The sequence below is a fragment of the Dipodascopsis tothii genome (genome assembly GCF_038497935.1).
Source record: "Dipodascopsis tothii strain CBS 759.85 unplaced genomic scaffold V1510scaffold_13, whole genome shotgun sequence".
NCBI classification, from domain to species: domain Eukaryota; kingdom Fungi; phylum Ascomycota; class Lipomycetes; order Lipomycetales; family Lipomycetaceae; genus Neoaidaea; species Neoaidaea tothii.
The window spans coordinates 256,227-279,650 of record NW_027117997.1 but is presented as its reverse complement, the minus strand read 5'-3'; the positions used below and the strand labels follow the sequence as shown (position 1 = coordinate 279,650).

General features: G+C 66.1%; 13 protein-coding genes and 1 non-coding gene across 14 annotated transcripts; 7 read left to right on the top strand and 7 right to left on the bottom strand.

Moving 5' to 3' along the window:
* Positions 1-17: 17 nt before the first annotated feature.
* V1510DRAFT_120992 (uncharacterized protein) lies at positions 18-1,837 on the top strand. Its single transcript, XM_066930271.1, has 2 exons — positions 18-221; positions 464-1,837. The coding sequence occupies exon 2, from the start codon at positions 481-483 to the stop codon at positions 1,684-1,686; it is 1,206 nt and encodes a 401-aa protein (XP_066789253.1). The 5' UTR covers positions 18-221; positions 464-480; the 3' UTR covers positions 1,687-1,837.
* On the top strand, positions 1,825-2,996 carry V1510DRAFT_416352 (chalcone-flavanone isomerase-domain-containing protein). The gene has a single exon (XM_066933752.1). The coding sequence runs from the start codon at positions 1,982-1,984 to the stop codon at positions 2,936-2,938; it is 957 nt and encodes a 318-aa protein (XP_066789252.1). The 5' UTR covers positions 1,825-1,981; the 3' UTR covers positions 2,939-2,996.
* Positions 2,962-4,143, bottom strand: V1510DRAFT_120911 (glutaredoxin). The gene is made up of 4 exons (XM_066930270.1): positions 3,896-4,143; positions 3,847-3,855; positions 3,181-3,254; positions 2,962-3,146 (listed from the first exon to the last, which is right to left on the bottom strand). Exons 1-4 carry the CDS (start codon positions 4,021-4,023, stop codon positions 2,986-2,988), a joined length of 372 nt encoding a protein of 123 aa, XP_066789251.1. The 5' UTR covers positions 4,024-4,143; the 3' UTR covers positions 2,962-2,985.
* A 120-nt stretch (positions 4,144-4,263) lies between these two features.
* On the bottom strand, positions 4,264-5,705 carry V1510DRAFT_402918 (Pkinase-domain-containing protein; the record flags this gene model as incomplete). The annotated part of the gene is made up of 2 exons (XM_066932132.1): positions 4,264-4,387; positions 4,423-5,705. 2 exons carry the CDS (start codon positions 5,703-5,705, stop codon positions 4,264-4,266), a joined length of 1,407 nt encoding a protein of 468 aa, XP_066789250.1.
* A 2,986-nt stretch (positions 5,706-8,691) lies between these two features.
* Positions 8,692-10,140, top strand: V1510DRAFT_402917 (WD40-repeat-containing domain protein; the record flags this gene model as incomplete). Its single annotated transcript, XM_066932131.1, has 1 exon — positions 8,692-10,140. One exon carries the CDS (start codon positions 8,692-8,694, stop codon positions 10,138-10,140), a length of 1,449 nt encoding a protein of 482 aa, XP_066789249.1.
* Positions 10,141-10,431: 291 nt separating this feature from the next.
* V1510DRAFT_t119 lies at positions 10,432-10,522 on the top strand. Its single transcript has one exon. It is a non-coding gene; the product is annotated as a tRNA-Ile (tRNA).
* Positions 10,523-11,210: 688 nt separating this feature from the next.
* V1510DRAFT_434520 (putative Sin3 binding protein-domain-containing protein) lies at positions 11,211-13,004 on the bottom strand. The gene has a single exon (XM_066935534.1). It carries the CDS (start codon positions 12,791-12,793, stop codon positions 11,471-11,473), a length of 1,323 nt encoding a protein of 440 aa, XP_066789248.1. The 5' UTR covers positions 12,794-13,004; the 3' UTR covers positions 11,211-11,470.
* Positions 13,005-13,154: 150 nt separating this feature from the next.
* Positions 13,155-14,015, top strand: V1510DRAFT_416339 (phosphotransferase KptA/Tpt1; the record flags this gene model as incomplete). Its single annotated transcript, XM_066933751.1, has 2 exons — positions 13,155-13,677; positions 13,709-14,015. Coding segments are annotated over exons 1-2 (682 nt in total), but the record flags the coding sequence as incomplete, so codon positions are not given.
* Positions 13,872-15,324, bottom strand: V1510DRAFT_416337 (ergosterol biosynthesis ERG4/ERG24). Its single transcript, XM_066933750.1, has one exon. The coding sequence runs from the start codon at positions 15,273-15,275 to the stop codon at positions 13,962-13,964; it is 1,314 nt and encodes a 437-aa protein (XP_066789246.1). The 5' UTR covers positions 15,276-15,324; the 3' UTR covers positions 13,872-13,961.
* Positions 15,325-15,473: 149 nt separating this feature from the next.
* On the top strand, positions 15,474-16,180 carry V1510DRAFT_416336 (ankyrin repeat-containing domain protein). Its single transcript, XM_066933749.1, has 5 exons — positions 15,474-15,677; positions 15,709-15,840; positions 15,872-15,905; positions 15,937-16,085; positions 16,117-16,180. The coding sequence occupies exons 1-5, from the start codon at positions 15,491-15,493 to the stop codon at positions 16,131-16,133; spliced, it is 519 nt and encodes a 172-aa protein (XP_066789245.1). The 5' UTR covers positions 15,474-15,490; the 3' UTR covers positions 16,134-16,180.
* On the bottom strand, positions 16,102-17,595 carry V1510DRAFT_120854 (uncharacterized protein). The gene is made up of 3 exons (XM_066930269.1): positions 17,413-17,595; positions 16,330-17,378; positions 16,102-16,298 (listed from the first exon to the last, which is right to left on the bottom strand). Exons 1-3 carry the CDS (start codon positions 17,447-17,449, stop codon positions 16,188-16,190), a joined length of 1,197 nt encoding a protein of 398 aa, XP_066789244.1. The 5' UTR covers positions 17,450-17,595; the 3' UTR covers positions 16,102-16,187.
* Positions 17,596-18,421: 826 nt separating this feature from the next.
* V1510DRAFT_364709 (adenosine deaminase/editase) lies at positions 18,422-19,627 on the bottom strand (the record flags this gene model as incomplete). Its single annotated transcript, XM_066931202.1, has 3 exons — positions 18,422-19,032; positions 19,069-19,424; positions 19,455-19,627. The coding sequence occupies 3 exons, from the start codon at positions 19,625-19,627 to the stop codon at positions 18,422-18,424; spliced, it is 1,140 nt and encodes a 379-aa protein (XP_066789243.1).
* A 103-nt stretch (positions 19,628-19,730) lies between these two features.
* V1510DRAFT_416330 (uncharacterized protein) lies at positions 19,731-20,957 on the top strand. The gene has a single exon (XM_066933748.1). The coding sequence runs from the start codon at positions 19,776-19,778 to the stop codon at positions 20,892-20,894; it is 1,119 nt and encodes a 372-aa protein (XP_066789242.1). The 5' UTR covers positions 19,731-19,775; the 3' UTR covers positions 20,895-20,957.
* Positions 20,619-22,460, bottom strand: V1510DRAFT_416329 (glycoside hydrolase superfamily). The gene has a single exon (XM_066933747.1). It carries the CDS (start codon positions 22,413-22,415, stop codon positions 20,907-20,909), a length of 1,509 nt encoding a protein of 502 aa, XP_066789241.1. The 5' UTR covers positions 22,416-22,460; the 3' UTR covers positions 20,619-20,906.
* Between the last annotated feature and the right edge of the window lie 964 nt (positions 22,461-23,424).

Sequence of the window (23,424 nt, the reverse complement as noted above, 5' to 3'; positions counted from 1 at the left end):
TGGTGGCAGGGTTTACGTTAGTTGTGCTGCCAAATAAATTTATTGATATATACTCTCGACATATTTCCTGGTTTCACACCACAGCATTAACTTATTCTCGTCCTTCCTTCCTAGCAGCTTGGACCTGCCATTCCCTTCGTTTCCACGCATACGGTCGTTGTGGGCATCAGCGACTGCTAAATCGGCCAGGTGAGTGTGACAACGTCGGGAGTTTTTGGGTGGTGCGGCCGTTGTGTGCGGCTCGGGACCGCACAAGTGGGCAGGCGCACCCGGCGGGCGGCGCCGGGCCACGGCGGGCGGCGCCGACAGGCCCAGGCCGAGCACGCCCTGTGGCGGCCGGGGCGGCGGCCTGAGGGCCGCTCCGGACGCTCCGGCGGCGGGTCGCGGACCTGCCGGCGGCGCAGCGGCCGGCGGCCGCAGTCCGCCCAGCGCGGTTGCGCAAGCACAAGTGCTGACCACGCAGGGACGCCGCTCTTCACAATGTCCAGCAAGCTCCGGTCCAGCAACGCGTCCTACGTGATCGCGGCGCTGTTGATCCTCTTTGTCGTCAAGTTCCTCTTCCTGACGAGCTATGACATCCCCACGGCCGACCAGGCCAAGACGGCGACGACCAAGTCGGCGGTGTCCTCCAAGGTGGACTCGCTGAAGTCGAAGATCACGTCGACGCTGGACGACTCGATCGTCGAGGAGACCGCGGCCGAGGACACGGGTGTGTCGGCGCGGCCCAAGCGTGACGACTTTGATGCATTTGCCGACTACAAGTACCAGGACGTCTGCAAGATCTCGTCGCTGGACCTGCACCGGCCATTCGAGCCGCTGTGCAAGGACAAGACGTCGCTGATCGACGCCATGTCGAACGGCGGCCGCATCGGCATCGACGCGCCGTACATGCCGCGCGACTGCGACATGCGCTGGTACACGACCCAGGAGGCGTGCTCGATCGTCGAGAAGTTTGACCGCATTTCCATCATCGGAGACAGCATGATGCGGCAGATGCTGGGCGCGCTCTACGTGATCCTGCGCAAGAACATGGGCTACGGCGGCGTCACCGACTGGAACTTCAGCGACGAGGAGAAGAGAGACTGCTTCTGCAACGCGCAGAACAACGTCAAGTCGTGCAGTGTCCAGACCATCTACAACAGCAAGGACATCTACAAGTGGGACCCCGAGTCGTTTGCCTGCGACCCCAGCAAGGTCAACCTGATCATGAGTCTGCAGGTCAAGTACCCCCAGGAGGCCGAGGAGCTCACTCGCTTCGAGGAGAACCTGGCCAACATTCCCGACGGCAAGAAGGCCGCGTTTGTGTTTGGCCAGGGCCTGTGGAACGACCTCGACGTCCAGGCCGCGCTCAACTACCTCGACACCACCCAGAGCTCGATCCGCAAGGTCCTGGGCTCGGAGTACGACAAGAACTTCAACCGCTTCCCTCGCTTGTTCATGACCCCCAACGCCGCCGGCTTCAAGAAGCAGGATGCGTTCATTCTCACCCAGGGCAACAAGCCGCTGATGCTCTTTGAGTACTCGATGAAGGACGTTCTGCCGCAGCGTAACTTCGACGTCATCGGCACCTGGAACATGTCTATCCAGTCCACCTCGTACGACGGAGTCCACTGTGACCTCAAGGGCAACCTGCTCAAGGCCATGATGTTCCTCAACTGGCTGGACGCTGTTGCCGACGCGGAGTAGACGCATCCTATGCTCTAATTTTGGGAGGGGAAAATCAGGAATTTATGATCAAGTCACTGTTATTGGCTCCTACTGTCGTTCTCTCAGTTGTATAATATATTTTTACAAGTCATGGTGCTTCTGTAGCCTGTGCGATTGAGCTGGTGCGCGCTCGAGGTGCTGTTGCGCCGCCAGAGCGCTGCCGGCCCGGCAAGATCTGGTCGTACGTTTTCTGACTGTTTTCCACCCAAGTAGACCCAATTTGACACAATACAATAAAGTCCAATCGGCCGCTGTCTTCACACCCACCACCACCATGTTTCGGCGCACGATTGCGAGCTCGGTCAGTGCTCTTGCCCGGCAGATGCCGGTCGCCAGACGCCAGGCTCTGGCCGCAGGATCGCGGATGGTGTCGACCGGTGCCGTCAAGCCGTCGATCGCTCGGAGCCGTCTGGCCTGGGTTGCTGCAGTCGGCACCGTCGGCGCTGCCGTGGCTTTCGCCGGCGCCGCCGGCACCGTTGGTCTCGAGGACGAGTCTCTGCTCAAGAGGTTTGTGCGCGCGTCGTACAGCGGCGAGGATGGAGTCCTCCAGCGGACGGTCCAGCCGGACACCGGAACCCCGCCATTTGCTATCGAACTCGACAGCGACGGCCAGGAGAGCGTCATGGTCGCCCTCGGCATCCGTACGGTGTCCTTCCTCAAGATCCACGTGTACGCGCTGGGCATCTACATGGCCAAAAACGACTTTGCGCGGCTGCAAAAGGTGCTGGCGTCCAAGCCAGAGTACACGGACGCCAGCGCGCTGATCGACCCCACCACCGGGCCTGCCCTTGTGCAGGCAATTCTGGACGCCGGCGTCGACCTGACGCTGCTCATCGTGCCCGTCCGTGCCACGTCGTTCTCGCACCTCCGCGATGGCTTTGTGCGGGCGGTCATGGGCAGCGCTCGGTTCAAGGCTCTGGAGCAGTCGACCGACGCCGCCGTGAGCGAGGCGGCCAGCGCGGGCCTGGACGACCTGCGCACGATGTTTTCGCGCAAAATGTCGGTGCCCAAGCACCGCAAGCTGTTCCTGCACCGGCGTGCGGATGGTACGCTCGCGTGCAAGTACGAAAACGGGTCAGGCCCGAGTCCCGAGGTCGTCGATCTCGGCGTGATCAGCTCACGGCCAGTCGCGGACGCGCTCGTCCAGCAGTACCTGTCAGGCGAAACGCCGTCGTCGGAACAGGCGCGGAACGCGTTCGTGGACTCGGTGGTGCGGATCGCCCAGCTTTGAGCTACGAAATTGTACAATAATCTCTCCATTCATAAAATACATCATCTCTAAGCGGAAATCTCCTTCAGAAGGGGCTCGAGACCGCCCTGCTTGTTCAGAGCCTGCAGGTCCGAGTTGCCTCCGATGAGCTTGCCGCCAATGAAGACATACGGCACAGTGCGCTGCTTGGTGATCTGAGTCAGAGCGGCCTGGATGGCCTCGCCGTCGTCTGAGGTCAGCTTGTTTCAGCAGCATGCACATACCCTCGTGGTCAAGCTCGACGACCTTAGCACCGGCCTTCTTCTGCTCGAGAGTGGCCTTGGCCTGGCGACAGTACCTAGGGACTGTTAGTAGCTGCGCGTACGAACAGACAAGGGTGGGCGGACAGCCGTGACAGAGGCCCGGGGCCGTGGACAGGGATCAGGAGACACAGTTCTCACTCAGGGGCGGCAAGATCAAGCCGAGGGCGGAACGAAGCGAACCACGGCTGCTGACAGCGTGGCCTGCGGTTCGGCAGCGTAGCCGACGAACGGTGTCACACGACACCCCTGAGTGCGGCCGTCACCAGCCGGAAGAACTGACCGGCCCAAAGCGGCAGCGCTTGGGGTGGATCCGCTGTTCTGGAAGACCGTGGGCCCAAACCAGCCGGCCGGTATGCAGGCGTGTGCAGGTGCTGCGGGGGGGCGTCACCGCACGTGCACCGCCTGCATCTTGCCGGCAGCGCGGAATTGGGGCCAGCGGATCCATTGCAGCGGCGCAGTGGTACAGTGCCGGCGTGGGGGGCCGCGAGATCTGACGCGCGGGTGCCGCAGCAGCGCACAAAGCAAGCAGAGTCCTGTCACGGCCGTGTAGCACAAGCCGGTCGTCCGGCGCGTCCCGAAAGGAACGCGGCCGGGCACGCGGCTGCCTGGGGGTGGAAATGCACTTACGGGCACCAGCTATTTCCGTCAGTAAACGCCGAAGCGGGGGCTAACTTACGTCTTGGAGAAAACCATCACGGAGTTCTCGTTGATGAGGGCCTGGACCTTGGTTTGAACGGAAGCCATGTCGAATGAAGCGGTGGAAGAAAACGAGCGAGTGAACGCGGAAGCAAGACGGTTGAGCATGTGGATAGTGGACGGTGCCGGCGAATATAAGACGTTGGCAAAGCTAGCAATTTGCACGCAGTCGGCGTTCTCGGCTTGCAAAGCTCTAGTGGTCGGGTTTCTTTGTTGTTCTTAATATTACTAAGACGCAAGATTACTAAGACACCAGCGGATCTTATTTAATTTGTACATTTTGATTAGTCATATGATGATGTGCGTGACATAATGACGCAGGACATGTGAGTCAGCGAGTGACGCAGGCTACTCGGCCCAGCACTCGCGGACGAAGCGGTCCATGTGAACTTTTTTGGCAGAGATGCCGACAATCCATGGGTGCGAAAGCATCTGGCGCGGGCTGGCGCGACGCTTGGTGTCTTTTTCGAGGCTGCGGGTTAGCGCTGCGACCTACAGGTCTCTTACCAGCAGACGAGGAAGTGGCGGAACGCGTCCGACCAGAAGATGCCGTTCTGGGGCTCGTCCATCAGCTCAGGCGGCTGCATGTTGACTATGTATGATAGGATCTCGATGGGCATCAGTGGCGGCTGACCCTCGGGCGGGAACGGGAACCGATGTTGGGCGACCTCCATCAGCGTCAGGCCAAGCGACCAGACGTCGGACGTGACTGTGTAGGGCTGGCCCTGGATGCGCTCGGGCGCCATGTAGTAGGACGTGCCAGTGAAGGTCGTTGCGAGCGAGTTGACGACCTCGCCTGAGACGCCAAAGTCGCAGAGCTTGACCTGGCCGTTGCCGTCTAGCAGAATGTTCTGGGGCTTGATGTCCCGGTGGATGATCTTGCGCTCGTGGAGGTACGACAGACCACTGAGGACGCCTTCCGCGATACGGCCCAGAACCTTTTCGCCGATGCGGCCGCCACGCGCCTTGACATGCGTGTAGATAGAGTCTAGCGAGCCGCCTGCGCAGAACTCCATCGCAATCGATATGGACGCTGTGTTCGGGCTCACAAAGCGGCCGTAGTACTTGACGATGTGTGGCGAGTGGCACGACTTGTTGTAGAGCAGCTCGCGCAGTATCTGCCGCTGGATCTCGGGGTTTGGATTCGCCGGAATAGTCTTGAGCGCAAACACTGTCGAGCCGTGCTTCAACTTGCACTTGGTGACCGAGCCCGAGGTGCCTTCGCCCAGCCGGCCGAGTTCGACGATGTCGCCCTGCTTAGCGGCGGTCTCCCAGCCGGCCTCGTCCAGCTGGAGCACGTCCAGGTTGGAAATATCCTGGTACTGGAACGCGCCCGACGATGGCGACACGGACGACGGCAACGAAGTCGACGACGAGAGCGCAGACGCGGTGCTGCAGCCGCCGGTATAGGCGTTGAGCGATGGCGACGACGACGCCGTCGATTGAGAGTTTGACTGGGGCGCCGAGGTGTTGGCCTTGCCCGGCGCATCGGCCGAGTATGGGTAGCTGTAGCCCGCCATAGCAGTGTCATCATCCTGCAGACCCTCCGGCGGCACGATGCTGCTGTCGCTGCCCGTGTAGATGTCAAGGTGCGGCGCCGACGGACGGCGCGCGCCGGGCGCGGACGTTTTGAGGGGCTGCAAAAAAGGCGTCGAGCCTTCGGCCAGCGGCGCCGGCGCCGCGGTCACAGGCACGAGGTTGGGTGAGTTCGGGATCGACAAGCTGGGGAGCTTGAGTCGCGGATAGGCGTGTCGTCCCTCGGCCGGCTGTAGCGGCGGCGGGACAGACATGGCGACAGTTGCTCCTGGTAGAATCGGGATGGCCGAGATGCTAGCTAGGACGTGCACCCTTCAAGGGACAGACGTGCACGGCGACAATCGGCCGCGGCACAATCCACCAGGCAGAGCGCGAGCGCAGGCTCTCCGGACACGCTGCCACAGCGGCCGGGCGCGAGACAAGCGGCACGGGCGACCGGCAGACGCGCAGAGCGCGGATAGCGGACCGACTGAACTGCGAAATCGGCGAGCAGTCTCGCGCGAGCGACTGTTTGAACGCTCGCAGCGAGTGCAGCGTAGACAGCAACGGAAGCGGGCTTGCTGAGAGACGACGGGGGGGTCGTGGAGCAGGCTGGCGGTCGCGAGAACGGTGGATGGGTTCGATGTTGCAGTATGTTGCTGGCTGGAACTTTTTTTTGGTTATGAGCGGCGGATTGTATGATGTTTGGTGACCTGCCGGATAGGGACTGCACGAATTAGTGGTCTTGGGTACCGGCTCGCCAAGCTGGGTTAGCGGACCCCGGAGTGCCATCGACCAGGGCGCGCGGTGCGGCGTTCGGAGCCGCTGCCCGCCGGCCGCGCCGCCTCCGGCGAGCCCCGAGGGCGGCGTACGGCACGCGGCACGCGGCGGCGACTTGCAGACGGCGCTGGCGATGGTGTAACGGTTGCCGCGGCATCAGCGTCTGGTGCACTGGCGCGCGCAGGTAGCACGAGCGCGTCCACCAGATCGCCAGGTGCCGCAGACGGCACGACGGGCCGTGCACGGCGGCCGGCACCATGCCGACTACGGGAGGCTTGGGGCACTGTCGCAGACTTGACAGGAGTTACAGCGCTGCTAGGGCGCGAGGCGTGAGCGAGACGGCGGACGGCTCGCCCGGGCTGCGGCCGCGTGCTGTCGGGCGGACTGACGGAGCCCAGGGCTCAACAATAGGCTTGAGAGCGCGGCCGTCTCGGCCGGCTGCGCCGGCGACCCAAGACAATGGCGCCGTCGGGCGGTCCAAGGCGGCGGGCGCGAGCGGTGCGCCGCGCGCTAGTGCGCAGCCGTACGCGTTAGCGTGCTGCGGGCCGGGGATCAGCTGCGGACCTGCCGTGGACCTGCTGCGGACCTGCCGCGACCTGCCGCGGACGCGCCGCGGACCCGCAGACGGCCAGTCCGGATTCCGGAGGACGCCGGGGACATGCATGGAGCCGCATGGCGCCGCAGCGCGCTGCAGCGCCGCGCCTACCGTGCGGCACGCGGGCCGTCGCAACGCGGCTGGCGCGGACCCAGCCGCTTGGTCGCCGGCGTTGGGGTCGGACGCGGTCACCGCGACTGGGGCCGTGTCCCGTGTCCCGTGTCTCTGCACCTTTACTACACGGCCGGCCTACGCGGGTTCTACGTACACAGGCGTGCCTGGGGCCACGGGCCGGCGTAGACGCTAGCTCCTAGCGCGGCGGAGTCGCCGCCACACCGCGGCCAGAGCAGGGCCTCTTGGCTGCTTTCCAGAGGCCCAGCTGCGGTCCAGCAGGCTGCTGAGCCACAGTCCGCAGTTTGTGCTAGGGGCTGACGCAAGCCCGACCACCCGGCGTGGGCGGTGCAATCTTGTTGGGATTGCGTGGCCTGCCATCAGAGGGGTGCCGCGTCAGTGTGGGCTACGTATGCTCGCGTACTGTGCGTCTGTCCTTGCCAACGGCCGCGGAAGCTTCTCTAGTAGCCCGACAGTGGCTGTTGCTGGACGGCGAATACCGCGCAGTCCACTGGCCGTGTCTCCCGACGGCCAGCAAGTCGCATGGCCAGGCCACGACTACGGTAAGGCCGCCGACCGCGAGCCATCCGAGCTGCGTAGACGCCAAGTTCGCTACGGCCCGTCCGTCTGCCAGGCCGGCCGCTCTGGACCGCAACAGTTTGGCAGTCGCGCTCAGGCGCTTAACGCCGTCCAGACTTCTCCGATCGGCCAGTCGGAAGCAAGCGTTTTCGTCTGACGCGACAGGTGACATACTACGAGCCGAGAGCGACTGGTGCGACCGCCGTCCAGGCCATCGCCGTCTCTAGTGGACCCTGCGGACATAGTCCGCCGTGCGCCGGACGTAGACCGTACGCTCAAGTCGCCTATGCGGTTATACAGCTCCGGCTGCGAGATTTACTCGGACAAAACCAGAGCCGGTGGTGAATCATATCGGTACCAGCCTCCGACTGCGTTAATATCTCGCAGACCGCGCGGCGGGCGGATATGCGGCGCACCCTGAGCCAGCCGTGGCTAGCCTATGGCCACCAGTGGCTCGCGCGTGGCTCGCGTGTGGCTCGCGCGTGGCTTGCAGGTGGCTTGCCGGTTCCGCCTCTTCCGCGGTGGCGCGGCTGACGCAGATGTGGCAGGTGTGGCGGATCGGGTCCAGCGCTGTTCCAACAGCACGGCAAGGGTCCTGGTATAGAACTGCCGGCGTTTCGGATGTCGCGGCAGGGCTACCGGCCGCGGGCCTAAAACGTAGTATGGTCCCAGTCCGACCAAAGCCGAGAACACGCGATCGCCGGTGAGTGTCGATCGCCGTTTGTCGGGAGCGCGAACACAATCGCCTCAGCACCTCGAGTTCAAGTCAGACACTTTTACGTGGACAGCAGACACTCAAAAGAGTCTCGGTGCGCGTGTGCGCGCCTCTCGCAGACTGGATAGGAGCTCTGTTTGCTCGCTCGATCACTATGAGCTCGTCCAGAGAGCCAACGGGACCACGGTCATGGCGTGACTCAGAGGGACGGCGGTCGCTGTCGCCGGCGTCGGTGGCCCACGAGAACCAGCACGGGATCCATGTTCCACCGGCGATCGCACGGCTACGGCTCCGGTTTCCGCGGCCCGGTCGGGGTGTGATCGCGCATCTGTTTGCGTCAGACCGCGAGTCGCGGGAACGGTCGGGTCCGGCCGCGCCGGCTGGTCCGGCTGCCGCCACGCCGCCGGAGCCACCACGGTCGCCACGCACTCCGCCAGTGCGGCCATTGCGGCCAGTCGACGATAGCGGAAGCGATCGCAGCATGAGCCCCGCAAGAAGCCGCAGCAACAGCGGTCTGTCGGCGTTCCTGTACTCGGGCGTGGGTGACCTGGCGAGCGTGGCCGACGCTATGCGACAGTCGCCGATGTCGACGCTGCGCTCGGTGTCGTCGATGCAGTTCTCGGACATATACAAGTCGATTTCGCTGAGCAAGTCGGTGCGGTCGCTGGCGTCGTCGCTGCAGACGTCGCTGGCGGACGACAAGGACGAGGGTTTCTACGCAGACGAGTACGAGACCGGCCGGGTCGACTTTGTGGCCGAGCTGCCGGGCGAGCTGGTCGTGCAGATCTTCAGTCTGCTGCCGCCGACGGCGATTGCGGCGTGCAGCCGCGTGTCACGGGCGTGGAAGGCCGTCTGCGACTCGAACGAGGTCTGGCGGCTGCAGTTTGCCGCCCGGCCGCAGTGGCACACGCTGTCCCGCGAGCAGATCCCGCTGTCGGTGCCGTGGCGCGAGATGTACCGGACGCGGCACCAGCTGGAGGCGCGGTGGCAGCACGGCCGCGTGCGCGCGAAGACACTGAACGGCCACGATGACAGTGTGTACTGCCTGCACTTTGACGGCCAGAAGATCGTTACCGGCTCGCGTGACCACTCGGTCAAGGTTTGGTCGTACGCGACCGGCGAGCTGCTGAGGACGCTGGATCTGGCCTCGGACAACCCGCCGACGTCGCCGGACGGCGAGGTCATCGGCCACGCCGGATCCGTGCTCAGCCTGCAGTTCGACGAGGACATCATGGTCACCGGCTCGTCGGATGCGTCGTGCATTGTGTGGGACGTGCGCACGTTTCGGCCGCTGCGACGGATCGTACGCCACCAGGCTGGCGTGCTGGACATTGCACTCGATGCGAAAAACATCGTGTCGTGCTCTAAGGACGGTGTGCTGTCTGTGTGGGACCGCACGAACGACTATGCCGAGCGGCTGCGGCTCGAGGGCCACCAGGGCCCGGTGAATGCGATCGACATCCGCGGCCGCTACATTGCCAGCGCCGGCGGCGACTGCATCGTCAAGCTCTGGGACATTGAGACTGGCGAATGTCTGCGCGACTTCCGCGGCCACAGCCGCGGCCTGGCCTGCGTGCAGATCACAGAAGACTGCCGTATGATTGCCTCTGGAGGAAACGACAATATGATCCGTGTCTGGGACCTCCAGACGGGCCGGTGTCTGCGTGTGCTCAACGAGCACACGTCGCTCGTGCGTTCGCTGCACATCCACGGCTCCCGACTGGTCTCAGGCAGCTACGACATGACCGTCAAGGTGTGGGACCTGGACACATTCAAATTAACACTCGACTTGACCGGCTGGCACGGCAGCTGGGTGTTTGCAGCAAAGGCCGACTGCCGAAGGATTGTGTCCACTTCGTTCGGCTCGAAGCTGGTAGTTCTCGACTTTGCGCACGGGCTGGACTCTCGGTACCTGAAATACTTGAATTAGATCAATAATTAGATCAATATAGTACGATGGACATCTTTGAGGCGTAGGCGACCGACCAGCGAGAAGGGCAAGTGACTCTGCGGGCGCGGGCCGGCCGCCCGGCGCGGTCGGACCGAGACGCGAGTCCGCGGGTCCAAGAGTCCGGCCCCGCAGCGTACCGCAGCTCGCAGGGCCAATCCGACCCAGGAACCGTGTCCATGGGTCCGACCGCGCACCTGGGTATGGATTGCGCCGTAGTGGTGGGCTTGCCGACAATTAAGATTCGTGTCCGCAGATTGACTTTCAAGAAATGGTCTCTTGGCCCAGTTGGTTAAGGCATCGTGCTAATAAGACAACTCCTTGTGAAACGCGAGGATCGGCGGTTCGATCCCGCCAGAGACCATATTTTTTGTTTTTGCTGCGGCTGCGCAGTTGCAGCAGCCGACGTCTAGCATGTTCCCTGCATGTCTTACAAGCGTGCATTGGCCGGCAGCAACTGCGGGCGGGCTACATAGCCGACGAAGCACAGTGTGCCAACGAAGGGACCACTCTAGTTGGGAGACCCAGGCACGTACTTGCTAAGAACATAGCGTGGGACCAACGGATCGTGATCGACAAGGTCGCCGTAGGTCCGTGGACTAGTAAGCGTGATTTGTCTGGCCTCTGGAATGCTCCAAGACGGCCAGTCGCCAAGCGCAGCAACGTCCATGGAGCAGCCGGTCGTGCAATTGGCCACCGCGACATCTCCCACGTTGCGGTCAGGCCATGTGTGCTCAGTTGTGGCCATCGCAGGCGAGACAATGCGTGCCGACGGGGCCCAACACGCCGGTAATTGAGTTTCTCGGCACGCAGGTGCGGTCTTTGCGGCCTGGACGACCGGACGCTAGGTTACGACTAGACTGTCGTACGCGCTGCAGCTGCTGCATGAGAGCGGGTCCTGTACGAGCGGTCTGTCAGACGCTCCGCGGCCTTACATAAAGCCCAGCGTCCGCAAGAACCCTGAAGGTTGAGAACGGTCGGGGCGGCCGCACGTAGTGTAATGGTACAACAGTCCACAGTATATTTATTAGAGGTCGTCCACAGTATATTACAGGTCACATATCTACATATATTTTACAATAAATCACATACAAACACCGTAAATTACACCCAAACGTAAACAAGCTGCGCCGACGGCAGTGTGGGCCGTCCGGCTCGCGGACGACGTGCACACACGTAGATTGCACAAATTGCCAAATATGAAATGACATGACTAAATGATAAAACACCCGAAAAACACCGGAGAGATAATGTACGGTAACGAGAACTAAGGGGAGTGCGCGCGGGCCGACGGCCTGCGCGCGGAATTGTCCTAGACCGAGCCCAACTGGACCAATGCCTGGATGGCGTCGACTTCCTTGAGGTTGTCGATTTTGGAGCGCAGCTGGGGTCGCGGCCGGGACGACTTGGTGTCGTCGTCGAAGTTTTCGATCGGGAAAACCTGGGGGTGGGCCGAGGGCTCGCGCTTGATGGGCTTGGAGCCCAGGCGGTCAAACATGTTGCCACGACGGAGAGACTCGACGCCGGCGGAGCGCCAGTCCTCTTCGTCTGTGTCGCTCTTGTAGTCAAGCTCCATGTCGTCGTCGTCGATGCCGTCCATCTTGCCGGGAGTGGGGATCATGTCGTCGTCCTGGTCGTCAAAGGAGGAGGAGAACATGAGATCGCCTTCGAACGGGCTGAAAATGGACGTGGTGACGACTGAGCTGCCGCGGCGACGGGGAAAGTTGTTGTTTTCGATGCGAATGGCACTGGCAGCGCCGGCGGGGACGGACGCCGAGACAGCGTGGCGGATGCTGCTCTCGGTGGCGTAGAAGCGGTTGGGGTCGGTGTCGTCGACGGGGCCCAGGCTGGGCGAGAGAGGCAGCTTCGGGAAGGAGAACGACGAGAAGGACGAGGCCTGCTTGAACGACGACGGCGCCGTGTGCGAAGACGAATTGCGCCGCGAGCGCGCGCTGCCGTAGGACGGCGGATGCGTAGCCGGGCCGCGGCCGCGGCGGCAGGCGGCCCAGCGACCCCAGCCGACCTTCTCGAAGACGTAGTCGTCGTCATCAGGCGCAGAGGCCGTCGGCGAGACCCCGGCCGCGCCGGACGGGCCGGTCGGCGGCGACTCGAGCATGTGGACGACCGCGCGGCGCTGACGGCCGGGCGACAGCTCGGCAAACGCCCGGCTCGAGAGACAGAGCTGGGCGATGAGGTGGCGGATGGCCAGAGGACCCTGGCTGGCCAGGATGTGGGCGACCATGCCGCGAGTGAGCACCGCCGCGACCGCGGCCGGCCGGGCGCGGCTGGGCCGAGCCGGGCTGGGCGCAGTCGGCGCGGCCGGGCGATCGGCAGCGGCCCCGTCGTCAGCAGCGTCCGGCGCGGGCGTCTTGGCGGCCGCCGCGGGCGTGCGCGACCCGGCGTCCGCGCCAGCGCCGTCCAGGTCGTGCCCGGGCGTGAACCCCGCGCGGTGCTGGTCCGACAGCGACAGCGGCGAGCCGGCATCCATGGCGTCGTCATCCAGCGAGTCCGAGTCCGCAGCCGACGCCAGCGACGGCGGCGAGACTGGAGCAGATGTCGAGGTCGGGGACGTCGGCCCGGGCGGCGTGCGGTTGAGCGCGCTGAGCGCGGCCGAGAGTGCGGATTGAGCGGTCATTGTGACGCGTATAGGCTGAGCTGTCACCGAGTGTCCTTGCGGGGCTAGGCAGAGACCCCAAGAGTAGAGCGGGTTAAGAACCGTCACGACCTTCGGTGCGGGACGAGGGACAGGAACGAAGCAACCGTAGCACCGGTTATAAACGTACCAGGTTATCGAACACGCTGCGGTCTATCTGACTGTGTTGGCTATCTCGGCCGTTTACGGTGGTCAGGTTTCCCGCCAGGTCCCAAAAGTAGAAGCACGATGACTCAAAGCGCCGACGCGTGCAACTCACGTGACGCTGTGACAAATCACGTGCACGTGGCAGGCCGAGCCGCACAATCACGTGCTGCCGCTTGATAGCCCCTGACGGAACCCGGTGGAAGCAACCATGAGCGCAGCAGGCGACGCGGGCGGCCGGCGCCGGCCAAAGGACTCGCCGGAGGTGCGTCTGTCGAAAGCGCTGAGCTATGTGCTGCGGCACGGCGCGGTCAAGGAGAAGGTACCGATCCGGCCGGACGGGTTCGTGCTGGTGAAGGACCTGCTCAAGAACAACCGGTTCAAGGGCTCGACGCTGGCGGAGATCCGCGCGCTGGTGGCGGCGGACAACAAGCAGCGGTACACACTGGCGGCGGCGGCGGAGGTGGACGGATCGGCGGCAGGCGCGGTGGCCGACGACGACGCCGCCGGCTGGTATGTGCGGGCAAACCAGGGCCACAGCCTGGCGGCCGTGTCGGCGCTGGAGCTGGCCCCTATCGCGTGCGCAGAAGAGTGTCCGACGGCGGTGCACGGGACCTCGCGGGCGGCGTGGGCGGGCATCCAGCAGACCGGGCTGAGCCGCATGCGGCGGCACCACATCCACCTTGCGGCCGGGCTGCCCGGCAGCGAAGGGGTCATCAGCGGTAGGTCGCGCGCCGGCGCCACTGACAGCAGGCATGCGCACGTCCTCGGCCGTGTACATCTACGTGGACGTTGCCGCGGCCATGCGCGACGGCGTCGTCTTCTTCCGGTCGGCCAACAACGTGATCCTGACCGAAGGCGTCGACGGCGTGCTACCGCCGCAGTACTTTGCGCGCGTGCTGGACGCGCACGGGAACAGTCTAGTCTAAACATTTATTACACGCACGGGGCCGACGGACGCAGGCCGAGGCCGGCGCCTGCGCCGGCGACGTGCCGGAACGCTGTACTAGTAGATGTAGGGCACGATCTTGTACGGGACAAGCTGCTTGTACTTCTTCCAGTCGTCGCCGTACTTGGCCGAGCACTTTGCCTCGTCGCGGGTCTCACGGTGGATCAGCAGCGTAGCAAAGTAGAGCACGTAGAAGTAGGTGATGGGCGTGGAGAAGCCGGTGGGCAGGCACCACGAGATGGACATGAGCCAGTCGCCGAAGTAGTTGATGTGGCGGGTGATGCCCCACCAGCCGGTGATGAGCAGGCGGCTGCCGGACTTGGTCTCCATGAACTTGAGGTGGGCCGTGGACGGGTCGTTCTGGCGGAACGCGTTCTTCTGCGAGTTGGACGAGCGGAAGATCCAGTAGCCGGTCACGTTGAGCGCAATGATGCCGGCGACGGCGAGCAGGCCGAGGTTGACCGGGTGTGCGGCCAGGAAGCGCGTCTGGAGAGTGTAGGTGAACGGGACGAGGGCCAGGTCGCCAAAGGCGAGCATGAAGCCAAAGCCGTCGGTCGTGATGTCGATCATGGTCAGGTTCTTGGCCTCGAGCACGGCCGAGTCGATGACGTAGATGAACTGGAACAGGTTGACGAGGATCATCGAGTCCGAGACGTAGCCAAAGTCGCGGTACTGCTGGTGCGCGTAAGCCGCATTGATGAGGACCCAGAGGAACAGGCCCGGGCGGAGCTCGCAGAAGAACTTGATGTCGAACTCGCCGAGCCGGGGGTTGAGCTCGCGGCCGATGAACCAGTCAAAGACGGCCGAGCCGGTGTTGCCGCCGAGGGCGAGCTCACGCTCGTTGCCGTCGACGTCGGGCGTGAACGAGACGAGGTAGACGTAGAACGCGAGCGCGAACGAGAACACGATCGAGGCCGTGATCAGGCCGAGCATGTGGTCGGCAATGAAGGCGAGCTCGGGCACGTTGCCGCGCGTGATGACGACGCGGGCAACGACGTAGGCGATGATGACGAGGAACGAGCCAATGCCGTTCATCTTGTACTTGAGCGTCTTGCCGTTGCGCAGCTTGCCGCCCTCGAGAACGGGGCCAGGGACAATGAACCAGAGGACGACAGTCACAGCGAACCAGACCAGGTAGCCGGCGGCCGCGATGGGGTCGAAGATGGCGGCGAGCGGCGCCGTCGGCGTCATCAGGAAGAAGAGCACGTAGATCAGGGCGGGCAGGCCGAAGGTGATGGCCAGAGCGCCGGGCACGCCGGAGAAGTCCATCTCCTCGGTCTTGGGGTTGAGCACGAACGCGTCCGCGCCGCGGGTCTCGGTCGGCATGAGGGCCGCGCCCTCGTCGCCGCTGTCTGTGTGTTCGGAGGCCATTGAGGGACACGACGGGGCACGCGGGCTCTTAAGGCCCACTTGCGCTCGCTTACCCGGGGGGACATGGCCTGATCGCGGATACGAACACGAGGTGACTCGTATCGGTTGCCAGGGCAACCTCGCGCGCCGGGTAACGAACGCGTTGCCCCGGCAACGTTCCGCTCCGCCCGCTCCGCCACGCCTCGCGATCAGCGGCCGCAGCTTCCGCACGCACCATGGCTTCCCAGGACGACGACGGCGCCAAGCCCGGCGAGCTGCTGCTCGAGGCCGCGCGGCGCAACAATACGGACCTGCTCGAGGAGACGCTCAGCGGCTACGCGGGCGACGCGAGCGAGCTGATCAACTCGGCGCACGACGCGCTCGGCAACACGGCGCTGCACCTGGCCGCGATCAACGGCAGCTGTAGGTGGCTGGGGGGGCGCGCTGACCGCAGACGAGTGCCTGGACATCCTGCTGGACGTCGAGGGCGTCGAGGTCGACCCGATCAACCGTCTGGAGGGCGACACACCGCTGCACTCGGCCGTGCGGTACTCGGAGGAGGAGCCGGAGCACGGCGCGTTTATCGGTGCGTGGCGCTTGGGGCGAGCTGACGACAGCCGACGTCCTGATTGATGCGGGCTGCGACCCTCGGTACGTGAGTGCGCGGCGGCGCTGACCGCAGGATACGCAACAAGGAGGGCCTGAAGCCGATCGATCTGGTGCCTGCGTCGGGCGAGCTCATGACCAAGACGCTGCGCGGCGCCGAGCTCGCGCTCATGATGGGCCCGGCCGAGACCGTCGAGACCACGGTCGACGACGACGACGAAGGAGGTACGTGGGCGCCCGGCGGTGCTGACCGCAGCGAGCGACTCGGAGTAGAAGCACGCATTGTATCCAGTGCTCAATATACATGCAATTCCTAGTATACAGCCGCTACCGCCGGCGCTTTTTCTGCCGCCGTGTGCAGTCCGGGCAGATCCAGCGGCCGCGGGGCGGCCGCTGTAGGTTGACGCACTCCAGGTGGTACCATTCGATCTTGCAGTTCTGCTGTCAGCGCGGCCACGTGTCTACTTACTCGGTTATCGCAGGCGACCATGTCGCCGTACGAGATGTCGCGGCAGATGCAGTACGTCTCCTCTGTGGGGTCGTTGTCGGCGACACGGGCGGCCGCGCGGCCGTCGGCTTTGGCGGGTTTGGCGGCCCTGGAGGCCTTGGCGACCTTGCCGTCGGCGTTGCCCTCCTTGCGGTCGTCGCGGCGGTCGCCGCGGCGCTCGCGCTTGAGGTCGCGTTCCTGGCGGGCGAGCTCCTCGCGCAGCCGCTCGAGCTCGCGCTCGTGCGCGCGCTGCCGCTCGCGCTCGCGGGCGCGGTCGCGCTCGGCGGCGCGGTCGCGGATCCGCGTCCGGTCCCGGGCCCGGTCCCGGGTCCGGTCCCGGGCCTCCTGGGTCCGGTCCTGGGTCCGGTCCTGGGTCCGGTCCTCGCCCCGGTCCTGGCCCTCGCGGTCCAGGGCCCGCTGCCGCGCCCGCTCGCGCTCGGCCGCCCGGTCGCGCACGCGCAGCCGGTCGCGCTCGCGCTCGCGTGTGCGGTCGCGGACGCGTTTGGGCGGCGCCGCCAGCGCCGCGCTGACTTCGGCCAGCGCCGGCTCCTTTGTCGGGTCGGCGATCATCGGCGAAACGTGCCGCGAAACCGACCGCGACGACGCGACGCTCTCCGGCGGCGACGCTGGTGGCGCAGGGCCGCGCCCGCGCCGGCCCCGCTCGGTCTGGATGATGTTTTCGGCCGAGATGTTTGTGATTTTAGTGGTCGTGTCGCGGTCGCGCCGGCGCCGGCCTTTGGGCTCGTCGCCAGCAACCAGTGCGCGCACGTCGGCCGCCGCCGCCGCGAAGACCCCGTCGGTGAGCACCGGGCCGTCGCTGCCGGCCGTGGCTGGCCGCTCGGGCGACGCCGGCTCGGTCCCGGTCGTCTCTTTTTCGAGCGAGTTGGCATGCCGCCGGAGCACCTCCAGCAGCCGCTCGGCCTCTGCGAGCGCGTCGAGCCGGCGCTTGACCAGCGCCTGCGCGTGCGTGCGCATGGCCGCTGTGTCGCGGGGCTCGGCGCGGACGAGCTGGTCGAGCTCGGCGGTGAGGTCTGGGTCAGCTGAGCCGCACGCCGTGAGGCTCACCTGCGTACTCCCGATCCAGCGTCCGGATCATCGTCATCGACCGCCGGATGTCTGCCGGCAGATGGTCCGTGTCTGGGGTCAGCGCGGCCACGCCCGGCACTCACAGGCGATGTAGTAGGCGTAGATGGCGAACGCGTCGATCCTGTCTTGGTCGACCTCTGGCTGTGGGGCGCCCGCCGCGGCGCTGGCGGCGGCCGCGGCCGCGTCAGCGGTGTCCGGCGCGGCGCGTGCACCGCCGCCGCCCTCGCCGTTCGCGCCGTCGCTGTCGCTGCCACCGCCGTGGCCGTCGCCGAGGCCGTCGCTGTCGCTGTCGCCCTCAGCCCGTCGCGGCTCTTCCCCCTCGTCGCTCCCGTCCGGCGACACGCGCCCCGATCGAAGCCGTCGTGCAGGGGCCATCTTTCGCGTGCTGGGCCTGCTTGCTCTGGCGCGTCCGCGCAAAATGCGTGTGATCGCGTCGGCCACGGCGAATCCGCGACGCTGTTGACGTCGTTTCGCTTCTCTTCCCAACCGCAAATTTCGCAAATTTTGTGGTTAAGGCCAGCGCCCGCACGCAGCGACTTCTACGCGATCAGAGGGCCGGTCGCGGCCTAGACACGGGCACAGACCTCGCAGACGAGCACTGACGATGGGCAAGACGGCGGCGGCGCCCAAAAAGGCGGCCGAGATCCAGCCGTCGCAGGCCGTGGTCAAAGAAGCAATCCGGCGGCAGCTACGGCCGGACGGCGAGGCCGCCGGCGAGGCCAAGACCGGCACGGGCGCGCCCGCCGCGGCCGACGTCCTCGCGGCGTCGTTTGCCGCAGACGAGGACGAGAAGCGCGCGGCGCAGATCGAGGCCCGGCGGCAGGAGAAGAAACGGCAGCTACAGGCGGACCAGGAGGCCACGCACCGCGCCCGGCTGGCCGAGCTCGACCAGGAGGAGGCCGTGCTGCGGCAGCAATTGCTGGACCTGCGGATGGAGCGCGAGGTGGTAGCGAAGATCCTGGCGCAGATAAAGGCGCGCGGCAAGTGATTAGACGGCGAAGTCGTCGACGGCGGTGCGGGTCCAGGAGCCCAGCGCAGCGTGCACGGCGGCCTTGGCTGCGACGCGGTCGGCGTCGGCGGCCTTGGCCGCGTAGTAGCGCGTGGGCGCGGGCGGGCGGCCGAAGCGCGCGGCCAGGAGCCGGTCGAGCCGGACGGCGTCGACAAAGAGCCAGTGCCGCGAGACGGCAGACGCGCCCTTGGGATGGCGCGGGCGCGCGCCCATCTTGACGCCCTTGATGACGGCCTCGGTGGCGGCGCCGGCGCGCACGAGCGAGACGTTGGACGTTTTGGGCGCCGCGGCGGAGCGCGCCGCGACGGCCGCGCGTGCGTACGGAAACGGCGCGGCCGCGTCGTCGTACGTCCAGAACGCAAACGGGCGCCGGCGGTACGGGCCGGCGGCGGCGGCGGCGGCCGCGCGGCCGAAGGCGCGGCCGAACGACTCCGGGTCGTACTGCGACCGCGGCACGACCACCGCCGCCAGATACACGTTGTCGGGCACGACCAGGCCGGCCAGCGGCGTCAGCAGCAGCGACACGTGCTGGCGCACGGTCAGCTTGTCGGTGCACGACTTGGACAGCGTCCGGGGCGCGTCCGGGCGGCCTGTATGTTAGACATAGAATAGATCGACCGACGTACCGGGCTTGGTCCGGACCACGCCGACCTGCGAGAAGTAGCCACGGCCCTGCAGCGGGCCGTCGGCGGCCATGTTGGCCTCGTCCCAGGGCTGCTGGCCGTCGCTGAGGCGGGCCATGCTGGCGTCGCCGCACGCGATCTCGGTCTGGAACAGCACAAGCCGGCAGGGGCGTAGCCGGAACCGGCCGGCGGCCGGATCGAGGTCGACAAAGGCCGAGCCGGCGGCGGCCGCGGCGGCGCACTCGTCCAGCAGGAACCGGTTGAAGCCGCGGATCGCCAGGATCTCGGCGTGGCAGTCGTGCAGCAGCAGGCCGGCCGCGTCCGGCAGCTGCGCGTCCGGCAGGACCTTGAGGCCGGTGCTGGCGTCAGCGCGTCCGGACTGGACTTACGCCAGGGCCGCGCAGGTGATCCGGGGCGCGGCGTCGTCGCCGTCGAGCACGACGACGGCGGCCAGGTTGGTCCACTCGGCGACGCCGTCGGACCTGATCCCGGGCTTGGTCTTTTTCGGGCACCGGTCGAACTCGGCGAGCGCGGCGCGCGCGATGCGGTCGGCGAGGGCCATGAAAATTTGCGGTGCGGGCGCCGCACGACGTGCGGCTGCCAAGCGGCAGGGCGCGCCGCACCTCGTGCGGCTCGGGGCCCCGGCGCTTGACAGCCGCACGCTGTGCGGCGCCGCGCCTCTTCTCCCGCCGCGCATCCCCCGTCCCGCAATGACGAACTGCATCTGCCGCAAGCCGGACAACGGCCGGTGGATGATCGGCTGCGACTTCTGCGATGAGTGGTACCACGGCGCGTGCGTGTCGATCGACGAGAAGGCCGACGGCGAGCTGATCGAGAAGTACGCCTGCCCGCGGTGCGTCACGGCCGGGCTCGGCCGCTCGTCGTGGAAACGCAAGTGCCGGCTGACCGAGTGCCGGCGGCCGGCGCAGTTCAATCCGGCGGCCGGCGGCGCGCGGTCCAAGTACTGCAGCCGCGAGCACGGCGTGGAGTGGGCGCGGCGGCTGGTGCGGCGGCTGCCCAAGAGCCACGACGGGCACACGTTTGACCAGGCGCTCAACGCGGAGCTCACGGCCGGCGAGCTCGCGACGCTGCGGCACACGATCGACAGCCTCGCAGACTTCAAGCGCGCCGGCAGCACGCTTCCGCGGGCGGACCAGGCCGCCGGCGAGACCCAGATCGGCGCCGACGGCGCCTTCTACATGCCCGAGGACCTGGCTGCCCTCGACGACATGGCAGCGGCGCAGGCGCGGCTGCAGCGGCTGCTCGCGTACAACGACCTCAAGGGCCTCTACGTGGACTTTGCCAAGGACCGCGCGCTGACGCGCAAGGCGCAGTGCGGGTTCGACCGCAAGCTCGTGTGGGACGACAGCGAGTGGCAGGCCTGGTGCGACTCGGCCGACGGCCAGAAGATGCTGGGGGCCATCCGGGCCCTGCGCGCGCAGCAGGACCAGCGCGTGCAGGAGCTGCTCCAGCGCGACGAGGCCGCCGGCGCCGAGGAGCCGTCGGCGATCCGCGGCGCCAAGCGCAAGGGCCGCAAGAAGAACCAGAGCCAGGTCGCGTCCGAGGCCGTGGCCGAGCTGCTGGCCGAGACCATGGCCGAGTACATGGGCGAGGACGACGCGGACGTGTGCGCGCTCGAGAAGCGCCGCTGCGTGCGCCACTCGACCTGGCAGGCCATCCGCACCGAGGAGGTCGAGCTCGACGACCGCGTCTGGCACGAGCAGCTGTCCAAGCTGGACGAGCGCGGCGAGACCATCCGCAACCGCGCGTACGCGCGCGCCATGTGGCGCCGCGAGGCCAACGCGGGCGAGTACATCGCCACGGCATGATGTATTAGCTAATTACGAGCTCCGGCTGAACCGGTCGCGCCCCGGCGCGTCCTCGCGCACGAAGACGGCCACGCTGGTCCCCGGGCAGCTGAACTCGGCAAAGCCGTCGTCGCCGACGGTGGCCGCGTTCGGCTCCCAGCCCAGGACATCCGTCCAGACCTCGCCGGCGTGCTCCTCGCCGACAAACATGCGCTGCTGGCCGGGCTCGGCGTTGGACAGGACCACGGCGCACCCGTCCGGCCGGTCCCACGTCCCGCGGCGCACCCAGCCGAGGCAGTTGGCGTCGTCGAAGTAGTCGTTCTGCTCGCCGTACGCGTACAGCGTCCGCGCCAGGACCAGGTCCGGCAGCTGGCCGCCGCACGCCGGCGGCTCGGCGCCCTCGGGGTCCGACGTGCCCTCCAGGTCGCCGTAAAACACGCACGGGTAGCCCTCGGCCCGCAGCAGGATCATCGCGTACGCCAGCGGCTTGAAGAAGCCCTCGACCGGCTGCTGCAGCGCCTGGTGCGGCTGCGTGTCGTGGTTCATGACCAGCGTGACCGCCGACATCGGCCGCGTCTTGACCAGCGTGTTGTCGAAGATCTTGCGCAGGTCGAACTCCGGCGTCTGCGACGCCTCCGAGAAGTTGTACACCAGCGGCGCGTCGAACAGCGAAAAGCACGTCTCGTCGGGCATGCGGTCCAGGTACGCGTTCATGTCGTCCAGCGAGTCCTTCCAGAACTCGCCGACGAAGAAGAAGTCGCGCCGGACGTGCTCCTTGAGGTTCTGGATGAACTCGATCAGGTACTCCTCCGAAAAGTGCTTGACCGCGTCGAACCGCATGCCGCGCAGCGACAGCTGCCGCGCGAGCCACACGCCCCATTTGTTGAGGTCCTCGCGGACCTCGGGGTGGTTGTGGTCGATGTCGGCAAACATCAGGTAGTCGAAGTTGCCCTTCTCGCGGTCGACCTCGGACGCCCAGTGCTTGTTGTCGCCCAGGATCTGGTAGATCGCAGTCTCCTTGGTGTTGTCGTCGTAGTCCGTGCCCGTGAAGTGGTGCCAGTGCCATTTCATGGCCGAGTACTTGTCGCCGCGGCCGGGGAAGTCGAAGCCAACCCAGGCGTTGATCTCGAACGGGTCCGAGATCACCTTGGTGCGGTCCTCGGGGTCGTTCTTGACCACCATGCACTTCTCGAGGCTGTCAGCGGCGGCCTTGTGGTTGAGCACGGCGTCCGCGTAGATGTCGACGCCGGCCGAATGCGCTTTGCGGCAGAGCGCGTCCAGGTCTTCGCGAGGCCCCCATTTGGTTGCCCGAGAGCCCTTTTGGTCGAACTCGCCGAGGTCCCAGACGTCGTAGATGTCGTAGCCGTTGCCCTCGGGCGACGACGCCTTGCACATGGGCGGCAGCCACATGGCCGTGATGCCTATGCCGGCGTACTTGTCGACCCGGCTCGAGAGATGCTTCCAGTGCTGGCCGCCGGCGGGGACGTACCACTCAAACGCCTGGAGCATGGTGCCATTAACGGGTGTAGATTCTTTCGTCATTGCGTTCGAACTGCTGGAGGAGTAGGCCGTTTGGACGGTTTATATAGCTGGAGATCTGCCGTTGCGGCCAGATCGGTGCAGGACACGCTGCGGGCGCGGCGATCGCTGCGCCACGTGTGGCGGGTGTGAGAGCCGGCCAGGGGAACGGTGGGCAATGGTCCTTGGGGGAGCGTGGGCTGGTAGCGACGTGCGCCGGCGGCGACATGGCAGAGGCCGCTGGCGGCTGGCTGCCACTGGCTGGCCGCTCTCCTGCTTCTGGCGGCACTGACCGGCCTCTGGCGGGCGCTGATGGCCGCTGGCTGCGATCTGGCCGGGTGCGACACAGCTCCAAGCGGCTGGCGCCGCCCACCGCGTACGCTTGGCAGGTGCGTCATCGCACGCCGGCGATCGCGCGCCGCACTACGCGCATGGGGTTAGGGCCGCCGCACAGCGTGCGGCTCGGCTCCGCGCTGGGACAGGGTTAGGCGGCACCGCCACAAGCGGCCAGCTGCGCCGCTACGCCGGCGTGCGCCACAGCAACCTTTTTTACATTTTTTTCGCTGAACTTCGTGGAAAAATTCTGCGACGAGGCACTTTTGCGCCCACGGACAGAACCAAGCGACCAAGGACCAGCACGGGAGTCGCAGCAAGCGCACGACACCGCGCAGCACACAGATCAAGATGGATATCATGCGGCTGTTGACCCGCGGCACCGGCCTGCGCGAGGGCCGGGCCAAGGAGGTAAGCCGATTCGATGGACGGAGGGCCGCCGAGGGCCTGCACCGGCTGCCGGTCGGCTGCCGGACGTGGACAGTGCTGACAGCCCAGACCGCGCCAAAGACCGAGGAGCCGAAGGCGATCCCGCGTGAAATGGACTTTTTCCGGACCAAGACCGGCCGGGCGGCGGCGGCCGCGGCGGCCGAGCCGCCGACCACGCCGGAGGCGGCGCCGCGCACCAAGATCGCGGACGTGCGCCAGTACCGCAAGACGCTGCAGAGCAAGGTGGAGGGCCCCGACGTGCCTGTGCCGC